Source organism: Leptopilina boulardi, unplaced genomic scaffold (assembly GCF_019393585.1).
Source record: "Leptopilina boulardi isolate dan_hultmark-lab unplaced genomic scaffold, ZJU_Lbou_2.1 LbouV2_259, whole genome shotgun sequence".
Lineage (NCBI taxonomy): Eukaryota > Metazoa > Arthropoda > Insecta > Hymenoptera > Figitidae > Leptopilina > Leptopilina boulardi.
Genome location: NW_026137817.1, coordinates 632,270 through 643,511, shown reverse-complemented (window position 1 = coordinate 643,511; position 11,242 = coordinate 632,270). Strand labels below are relative to the sequence as shown.

The following is an 11,242-nucleotide window of genomic DNA, read 5'->3' as shown; positions in this document are numbered from 1 at the left end:
GGCAATCGCGAAATCTTTTTATAATATAGAGACATTATATATTATAATATATTAATTATATAGTAATTAATAATATTATTAATAAATAAATTTTAATTTATTATGTTGGCAACAACTGTAACTGTTACTGTTTGTACTATTCACAATAAGCGGTTTTGGTTTTTACCTATTATACACAATGGTTCATAACATAACCTCAAATTCGTAACTAAAGCTGTGTTTTACTTATATCTGATAAATATAACGATTTTTTCATATCGAATTTACATTATAGAATAAAAAATAAAATACAGTGTATTGGTTATAAATTTGAGGTTATGTTATTAAACACTTTATTGAAAAAAAAAACCTAACAATGGCAGAAACTTTTATTTTTCGTGCACCTTTATAGAAAATAACCTGGGGGTCTTATTTGAGTTTAATCCATCACTGCATAAATATGTAAGAATATTTTAATATTAATCCATATTAATATATTTGCGTGTAACGGTTCACAAATTCAAATTCTTCAACAAATTGCAAGTGTCATTAACCCCCCTTATATATTGCTATGTTCTTATATTTAAAAAAAATCAATGTCTTTGCATTAATTTAAATATATAATTAATTTATTATTTTTCGATATCTGACATAAGAGACAAATTCAATGAAAATTTTGTGAATCAATTTTTTTTTATTTAAACAAAAATAAATTTCAGTTTTTTTTTAAATTAAAAAAATTAATTTTTTTATATAAAACAAAAAGAATTCGAAAAGAAAAAGAATTAATTTTTTCTATTTAAAATCAAAAAAAATAAGGTTTTTTTTTATATACAACACATCTTACACGAGTGAATAAGAAATTAGAAATTAAAAGTTATTTCCAATTAAATATAAATTAAGTGTCGTAAATTGGATTTTTCTTGCGATAGCATAATATAGAAAGAATTTTGTCCAATCAAGGAAATATTTCTGACTAATTTAATTTTCTACCATGGTCAATCGATTCACGTAATCCGATACAGAAGAGGCCAGGTGAATATTAGGTAAGAGAGTGGTTATCAAACTTCATCATTGACATTCAGAATTATTTTTAAAGTTGAAGGATCCGCGAGCTGTTCATTAAAAAATTATCGGAATTTTTTTTTTTTTTTTAGTTAAACCTGATCAGATGCTTTTATTTTTTAAATAAACTTATTTTAGAATTATAAAAGAATTACAAGAATATTAAATATTATAATAATAATAATATTATTATTATAATATTATAACTATAACTATATAAATTATATTTATGTTATATAATTTAATTGCAATATATATAAATATTATATATTATAAAATATCGAAGATCTGGAATGGTATCTGACGTCATGTCATCAGTTGTCGACTTACGGTATGTAAAGAGTAGATTGGTCGACCTACTTATGATTATGCTAAGAAATGACGTCTTTGTGAAAATGTTCAAAAAAATTTGTCAAAAAGTTTTAGTAAAAAGGTATTCATATTATGAATAGAAAAAAAAACAATCACAAGCTTATATAAATTGAGAATACAAAGATTATAATGAAAATAATATTTTTCTTGACAAATTTTATAAAAATCTACTTTTCCTAAAAAAATTTCTTTGAATTTTTGTACATGTGTAATTTTTTATGTAATTTGTTAAAATTAAATTAAATTAAATGAAAATACATATATATGTGACGCTCTACGAGAAAAGGGACCTCATGGTAAAAAAAATTTAGATTATGTCTTGTGAATATACAAAAAGAATTAACTCTTAATACAAAATATTTGTCATTAAGTCTTCATTAAATTCGAAAAATTCAATAAATCTATTTTTGGTTTTACCTAATTAATTAGAAATTTTCTATCGAGGTCAAACTATCACTAAACATAACCTCAAATTTCTTTACCATAAGGTCCCTTTTCTCGTAGAGCGTCACATATGTGATGCACTCTAAAGAAAGGGGTCTAACAAGCAAAAAAAAATTATAGGTAATGTTTCTGATAGTTTGGAGAGATAATAAAACCTTTTTTGTTTAATTCTTTATTACATTCCAAATATTTAATAAAAACTATTTTTTATTTTATATAATTAAAAAGAAATTTTTAAACGTAAGGTAAAAATAACGCAAACATAACCTATAATTTGTTTACTTCTTAAGTCCCTAACTTGAATAATTTAAATATTTAGTAAAAAAGAACGTAACTACAACAAATGCATCTAAAAGAAATTGAAATTAAGATTGCGACTACTTTTCTCAAAACCAAAATGATTGATTTTTGAAATTTTTTTTTAAATACAATTCCGTTGTAGGTATATGTTATTTTTGCTTCCTCGTAGGAAGTTTTATAGTGATGACAATTTTCCAACTTCCTAAAATCAATTTTAAAATAGAACAAATTTCATGTATATTATTTTTTTATCTGTTAGTAATGACAGAAAAAAAAACGCATTTCAAAAATACTCGGCTTTTGAAGGCGTTAAATTAAAAAAAAATCATAATTTCCCTAATTTTTATCAAATGAAATAAAAAAAAATACGTATTTTCTTATTTATCATAAGAATTTCGAAAATAAATGTTTCAATTTAAACAAAATGTTGCATGAAAATCTCACGTGGAATGCCGCGTATATATTTTTAAAAATAATTTTATGAAAATTATATCACCCAGAGAAAAGATTTATTTGTTTTAAATAAACCAATTTCTTTGACTTGTTTTCTTTCATTGAAAATAAAATTTTCTTTGCAACAAAAAAAAAAAAAAGCTTCTTACACGGAAAAAAAGAAAAAGTAATTTTTACTACTTTCATAGTAAAACGGGAACTGTCCGAAGTTTCTGCGCATCTCTAGCAAATTTTACTCCAAAAATAGTAAAATTTACTCCAGAAATAGTAAAATTTACTACAAAAATAGTAATTTTTACTATTTTTGTAGTAAAATTTGCTGGAGATGCACAGAAACTTTGGACAGTTCCCGTTTTACTATATATGAAAGTAGTAAAAATTACTTTTTCTTTTTTTCAGTGTAGTTTCAAAGAAAATTTCTTTGAATGAAAGAAATTTGTCCATTAAATCAGTGAAATTCTACCATTGATATAGGATCAAAGAAACATTTAATTGAATTAAATAAAAAATTTATTTGAAACGAAAATAATTTTGTTCTTAAATCAAAGATAATTTGTTATTGAAATAAATACAATTTCTTTACGTATCAAAGAAAAATTTTGTCAGAGAAATTAATTTTTTTGAATTAAAGAAATATTTTTTTCTTTGTGTATATTTAAAGAAAAAATCAAATACAATTTTTCATTCTGACAGCTTTAAAAGAAATTTTTTTTCGCAACTTCGAATATATAACAATTTTTCAAGGGTGATTTTTAAAATGCGTCCCTGGCACAATTTCTTCAATGCTTCCACTGAAACCGTAAGTTTACCGGGAGTTTGACCCACTCTTCCAGAGAGTACCTGTTGATCGTCACGTATAAAGTATTCTTCAAACTTTGATTTTTTTATCAATTTTTTTTTGTATTTTTTATTCATTTTTTTTTTTTTTTGTTGCTTTTATTACTTTTTTTGTTGTTTTTATTAATTATTTTATATGTTTAGAAATATATTTTTTTTATTTATTTATTTTTATTATTTTTATTGCTTCCTCGTGGAGGAAGCTATGTAATCCTTTCGTTTATAAACTTTTTAAAAATGGTGAAAACAAATTTTCCTCTATATAGAAACATGTTATATGAGATCCTGATCAATTGTCCGGATGTATGTATGTGTGTGTGTGGATCCCTTTTTTGTTTAGAAGATATCTTTAACAGGTTTTAATGGATTTGGATAAAATTTGGTAGGCTTATTTAACACATTAATCTCTCAAAAATGACGAGAGGATTTTTAAAAATACCCAAAAATAGTATATTATGTGGCAAGCACGTAAAGTAGTACTTTTTAGGTGAGGATGTAATTTTCAGTACGAGCTGTCGTTAGTGCGACGTAGGTGAGACGAAGGCGAGCTGTAGGTGAGATGAAGACGAGCCGAAGGCGAGTCGAGTCGAGCCGAAAGCGAGCCGAGTCGAACCGAAGTCGCACAGACAGCGAGTATTGAAATCATCCGAACCTAAAAATTACTACGTGCGAGCCACATACGCTATTTTTTTCGCCATTGTTATGAAAAAGTGAAACAATTTTAAAGAAAAAAAATAATAAAAATTGATAAATAAAATAAAAGCAAAAAAAAAAATTATGCAAAAATTAACAACTGCCTAAAAAAGACTTTATAGGGCAGTTTACTGCCTAAAAAAGACTTTATACGGCAGTTTGCTGCCTAAAAAAGTCTTTTTTAGGCAGTTGGCCCAAACTGCCTTAAAAAGTGCTACTTTATCTGCCCAAAACAGGCACAAAAAAGACACTTTTTCATGTCAATGGCGAAAAAAAAAAATTTTATCGTCTTTTTTCCAAAAATTTTTTTTTAATTGAAAAAATTTTTAAATCGAAAAATTTAAGGTAATATATAATATAATCGTCTTCTTTATGTCAAGATGAATCGATTGATATATATAAAGTATAGATTTGATTGAAATTTAAAGAATTAAAGAAAGTTAAAAAATCAAAAATTCTCATTTTAGCTAAAAAATGATGTGTTTATTTAAATTCATGTTTATATATGAAATAATTTTATTCCCTGCATTGAAACGAATTGGTTGGTATATATAAAGTATAGATTTGATTTAAAATTTGAGAATTAATAAAAATTGAAAAATCGAAAATTCATATTTTAGCTAAAAAATTTTGTGTTTTTTTAAAATTCAAGTTGATGAATAAAATAATTGTATTCCTTGCATTAAAACGAATCGATTCGTATATATAAAGTTTATGTTACACTCAAAATTAATTAAAATTTTCTTTATTTTTCAAAAAATTTAATTAATTTAAAACATTTTTGACTCGAAATTTTTTAAATCAATCAATTGAATTGGACAAATTCATTGCTTCCTTCACGAGGAAGCGAATTTTTTGCCTCACACAATGAGGAAGCATAATGTTTATGAAATAAACATAAAGGACCCCCTCCTTGTGTATTATAATAATTAATATAATAATAAATATAATATAATATAACAAGGAGGGGGTCCTTTATGTTTATTTCATAAACATTATGCTTCCTCATTGTGTGAAGCAAAAAATTCGCTTCCTCGTGAAGGAAGCAATTAATTTGTCCAATTCAATTGATTGATTTAAAAAATTTCGAGTTAAAAATGTTTTCAATTAATTAAATTTTTTGAAAAATAAAGAAAATTTTAATTAATTTTGAGTGTAACATAAACTTTATATATACGAATCGATTCGTTTTAATGCAAGGAATACAATTATTTTATTCATCAACTTGTATTTAAAAAAAACACAAAATTTATTAGCTAAAATATGAATTTTCGATTTTTCAATTTTTATTAATTCTCAAATTTTAAATCAAATCTATACTTTATATATACCAACCAATTCGTTTCAATGCAGGGAATAAAATTATTCATATATAAACATGAATTTAAATAAACACATCATTTTTTAGCTAAAATGAGAATTTTTGATTTTTTTACTTTCTTTAATTCTTTAAATTTCAATCAAATCTATACTTTATATATATCAATCGATTCATCTTGACATAAAGAAGACGATTATATTATATATTACCTTAAATTTTTCGATTTAAAAATTTTTTCAATTAAAAAAAAATTTTTGGAAAAAAGACGATAAAATTTTTTTTTGGGGTATTTTTAAAAATCCTTTCGTCATTTTTGAGAGATTAATGTGTTAAATAAGCCTACCAATTTTATCCAAATCCATTAAAACCTGTTAAAGATATCGTGTTCACAAAAACGATCCACACACACATACACACACACACACACACACATACATACATCCGGACAATTGATCAGGATCTCATATAACATGTTTCTATATAGAGGAAAATTTGTTTTCACCATTTTTAAAAATTTTATAAACGAAAGGACTACATAGCTTCCTCCACGAGGAAGCAATATAATATAAATATAATAATTAAATCTTCTTTATCTTTTTTTGGATACTTTAAAACACAATTTTTAATGTGACATACACCCCACAGTTTTCCTAAAAGTATCAAATTGAGACCAAAAATTGCATCAAATCTTTGCAACGTTTTGATGCACATAAGTTATATAAAAAAAAAAAACTCAAAATTAAACGAATTTTTTTCAGATATTTTGGTAATAGTACAATTGCGGAGACCATTTCACTATTTAATTTGAAAATGAAAATAACAGAAAATCAAAGACAATGTGCAATTCGATAATTAAAAAGTGACAGCTTATAAACATAACCTAAAATGCATGAGAAAAAATTTGTCGATAAAATCAATATAGCCGAGCTTTTTAGAAGGTAGATGGCAGTTTTGCTTTTTATAAAAACGATTCAGAAAAAATTTAAAGAAAAGAAAATAGATGAGTGCTGCCATCTACCTTCTAAAAAGCTCGGCTATATAGATTTTATCGACAAATTTTTTCTCATGCATTTTAGGTTATGTTTATAAGCTGTCACTTTTTAATTATCGAATTGCACATTGTCTTTGATTTTCTGTTATTTTCATTTTGAAATTAAATAGTGAAATGGTCTCCGCAATTGTACTATTACCAAAATATCTGAAAAAAATTCGTTTAATTTTGAGTCGATTCAATTCGGCCATGATTGATATAAATTGATTAAATTTTTTGCATCAAAAAATGAGACCGTTTCGTGTATCATTTCTAATATATGATACACAAAACGATCTCTTTTTGATATAACTTATGTGCATCAAAACGTTGCAATAGAAAAAGATACAACCAAGTTTACTGTGGCCAGAAAAATGGTATATTTATCTCACAGCCTAATAAATATTTATTTGATTTAAGGAGTAAATTTTCAAAATCTGAGATAAATCCATTTTTCAAAAAAATAGAGATAAACATAAATTTAATATTTTAAGGACCTCACAAATCTTCCTGTCGCTGTTAAATTTAAGAAAAAAAATTTGTTAACAACGAATTTTCAATTCAAAAACTTTTGGACATAACCAAGATGAGTTATAATTTTTTATGTTTTTTATTAGAAAAAATTACCAATACCTGTAAATCATTAAATTATGATAAAGTTTAATTAAAAACAGAACGTCTTGAATATAAAAACATTGTTATAGAATTTAACTATTACAAATTATATATTTTAAAAGTAACTGCAGTGGTTATGTGAGAAAAGTCATTTGTTTCAATTTCTCGAAATAAGAAAATATCAGGTTTTAAAAAATTTGCTCCTCATTTAAATAACTTTTTATTTGATTTAAATAAAAAAATGTATTTACGCTAAATAAATGGGCTAGTAGGCTGTGAGACAAATATATACGTATTTATTTAACTCAAATATATTATATTTGGTTTAAATAAAACATTTCTGTGGGTGTAGATCTTATATTCTTTAATATTATATTTATATATATAGTTAAACGGAAGTTATAAATAAGGTTAATAGAATAGAGAAAAAAGAAAAGCAAATATATATATATATATATATATATATGTGAGAGAAATAGAAAAAAAAATTGATCCACAATCTTGATGATTACAGGAGGATGTTGCGGTTCAACGAAAAAGCGAACGATCGTTGGGGGCTACGCCTTCACCTGGTGGTTTGTCACAGATGTTCAACGTTTATCACTGGAGGTCATGACATTGAATCCAATTTGCGAGAGTGTCGAGACAGCACAGGGTGTCCCATTAACAGTTTCAGGTGTAGCTCAATGTAAAATAATGAAGGCCGATGAATTACTTCATACAGCTAGTGAACAATTCCTGGGAAAGTCCGTCCATGAGATAAAATCAACGATTTTGTCCACCCTTGAGGGTCATCTGCGAGCGATTCTTGGTTCGTTGCATTTTATTCAAATTACAACTATCACTCTCCTACTCAAAAAAAAAATAATAATAATTTCATTTTTGAATTGTCAAATTTTTATATTTATAACTAAATTTTTTCAAACATAAATTTTTACTATTGAAATGAATTTCAATACCGAATGTAAAAAGGATTTTTTAAATAAAAATTAAAGACGTTTCGTAATATAGGAATCTACCTAATCGACTGAAGGTAAAAATAAAACTATAAACAATTACCGACTTACAGGAATCTTCTTTACCGACTGACATCAATTTTTATACTTTCAATTTGCCATCATCCGGCAATGTATATTCCTGTAAGTCGGTAATTTTTAATATTTTAATTTTGTCATAATTTATAAGGCAGATTTCTGCATGTCGGTAATTTTTATATTTTTATTTTCCAATTTTTTACCATCAGTTCACAAGGTAAGTAAGGTTTTTCCTGTAAGTCGCTGTTTTTTTTTATATTTTTCCTATCAACCGGTAAAAAAGATTCCTTTAAGTCGATAATTTTTCATATTTTAATTTGGCCATAATTTGATAACATAGATTTCAGCAAGTCGGTAATTTTGATATTTTCATTTTCCAGTCTACCTTACCGTCTAACGGTAAAACAGGGAAAATATAAATATTACCGACTTACAGAAATCTACCTTACCGACTTACTGAAATGTATCTTACTAAGTTATGAGAAAATTAAGATATAAAAAATTTCCGACTTTCAGGAATTTTCTTTACCGGTGGATGGAAAAAATATTTTTTAAAATACAGACTAACGGGAATCTACCTTGCCGACTGATAGTAATAACTGACAGAGATAAAAATATAAAAAATTACGGACTTGCAGGAATCTACATTGCCGTCTGTTGGTAGAATATATAAAAAATTATCGGCTCACTGGAATCTTCTTTACTGGTGGATGGAAAAAATATAAAAAATAGCGACTAACAGGAATCTACCTTCTCAACTGATGGTAAAAACTGGAAAATGAAAATATAAAAATTCTTATGAATTATGTTAAAATTAAAATATAAAAAATTACCGACTAACAGAAGTATACATTGCCGACTAATGACAAATTAAAAATATAAAAATTGCCATTAGTCGGTAAAAAAGATTCCTGTATGTCGATAATTTTTTTCAATTTTGACATTAGTTGGCAAAAAAGATTCTTGGAAGTCGGTAATTTTTTATATTTTCAGTTTCCAGTTTTTTGCTATCAGTCGTCAAGGTAGATTCCTGTAAGTCGGTAATTTGTTATATTTTAATTTTCCCATTGGTCGGTAAGGAAAATTTCTGTCAGTCGGGAAATTTTTTAATACCTTTAGTCGACAAGGTAGATTCCTATATTATGAAACGCCATTAATTTTTATTTAAAAAATGTTTTTTACTATCGAAAAGGTGACAAAAAAAAGGTATTTATGAAAGGCTATTTAAATCTAATTTTTTTTAACTGTTTCTTAATTTTTTTAATTTAAAGAAAATCCAAAATTAATTAAAGTTAAATTTTCACTATATTTTTTTTATAAATTATTTGAGAATTCTTTTAAATGATAATATGTGTAAATAAAATTTAATTAATATATAAGTTATGTTGTAATTGAAAATTCTGCATAATAAAATTATTATCTCAAACAAAATTAGACGCCTCCCGTTGATAAGATGCCCGTTCATTTGTCAGAATAATAAAATGCCAACTCGAGCTCAGTTCAATATGAAGCTAGTTCAATTGTCAAAATAATAAAAGGCTAACTCAGTTTCCGTATAATATAATCCTATCTCGCATTAAATTCGAATTCAAGTTTTCGTAAATTAAAAAAGAAGTTTAAGTCGATCAGAATATTAATTCATACTTTTTAATGATTAATTAGTGATTAATAATTATTAATAAAATAAGAAATAGAATAAAAAACAAATAATAAAATAAATGAAAATAAAAAATATTATTAAAAAAGAAAAAAATTAATTTAGCCTTGAATTATTTATTACTAATATTATTTTTTTTATTATAATTTTTTTATTTTGTTAATCATTAATTAATCATTAACATTATATAATAATATTATATAATGTTATATTGAGTTTAGTTTGAATTCAAGTTTTCGTAAAATAAAAAATTTTTAACTCGATCGGAATATTATTTAATATTTTGTAATGATTAATTAATGATTAACAAAATAAAAAAATTAATAAAAAAATTATAATAAAAAAAAATATTAGTAATAAATAATTCAAGGCTAAATAAATTTTTTTCTTTTTTAATAATATTTTTTATTTTCATTTATTTTATTATTTGTTTTTTATTCTATTTCTTATTTTATTAATAATTATTAATCACTAATTAATCATTAAAAAGTATGAATTAATATTCTGATCGACTTAAACTTCTTTTTTAATTTACGAAAACTTGAATTCGAATTTAATGCGAGATAGGATTATATTATACGGAAACTGAGTTAGCCTTTTATTATTTTGACAATTGAACTAGCTTCATATTGAACTGAGCTCGAGTTGGCATTTTATTATTCTGACAAATGAACGGGCATCTTATCAACGGGAGGCGTCGATTTCTGTAAAATAGGAAATCATTGAAATATTTTCCAATATAAAATTATTGAGATGAAGTTTAATTTATTTTTGTTAATAGTCAAGTACATAAGTAATTATTTGAGTTAAATTTTTTTCAGTTACACAATTACTATAGTTGTCAATTATTCAAGTAAATATATTATAGTTAATTCTATAAAATTTAAAGAGTTGTAGAAAGTTTATTGGCGAAAATCAGTTGGAAGAGCTTTAAAACTAGGTTCAGTGAAACTAAAGGGAAAATGTTTATTCTTTTTTAATTCACAGGCACTCTCTCGGTTGAGGAAGTTTACAAGGATCGAGATCAGTTTGCTGCTCTTGTACGAGAAGTTGCAGCTCCAGATGTTGGTCGCATGGGTATTGAGATACTTTCATTTACAATTAAAGATGTTTTCGACGACGTTCAATATCTTGCCTCCCTCGGAAAGGCAAGAACTGCTGAAGTGAAAAGAGATGCTGACGTCGGTGTCGCCGAAGCTAATCGAGATGCTGGCATTCGGGTAAAATATCATTTGATAAAAACTATTCTTCTTTTTTTTGCGAATTCATTAATTTTTTATTAATCAAAATTAATTTACTATAATTACTTTTTCATACTGAATTTCCTACTTTTTTCAGGTAAAAAATATATTAAATGACTCATTTTTTTTTTGGGAGTTAATTAATAATTCATTTTTATTAATTCATTATTTTTTCTAATTAATTAGTTTTACTTATTATTT

At 24.9% G+C, this 11,242-nt stretch overlaps 1 protein-coding gene across 2 annotated transcripts in view; it reads left to right on the top strand.

The window, feature by feature from the left end:
- The window catches only part of LOC127280978 (flotillin-2), a 297,326-nt gene that overhangs the window by 275,507 nt on the left and 10,577 nt on the right, over positions 1–11,242 (top strand). The window contains exons 2-3 of one of the 2 annotated variants that reach the window (XM_051304441.1): positions 7,624–7,920; positions 10,788–11,020. In XM_051304441.1, the coding sequence (XP_051160398.1) occupies positions 7,624–7,920; positions 10,788–11,020 (530 nt within the window). Of the gene's footprint in view, positions 1–7,623; positions 7,921–10,179; positions 10,594–10,787; positions 11,021–11,242 lie in introns of those variants that run through there. The other variant, XM_051304442.1, reaches the window with a different exon arrangement.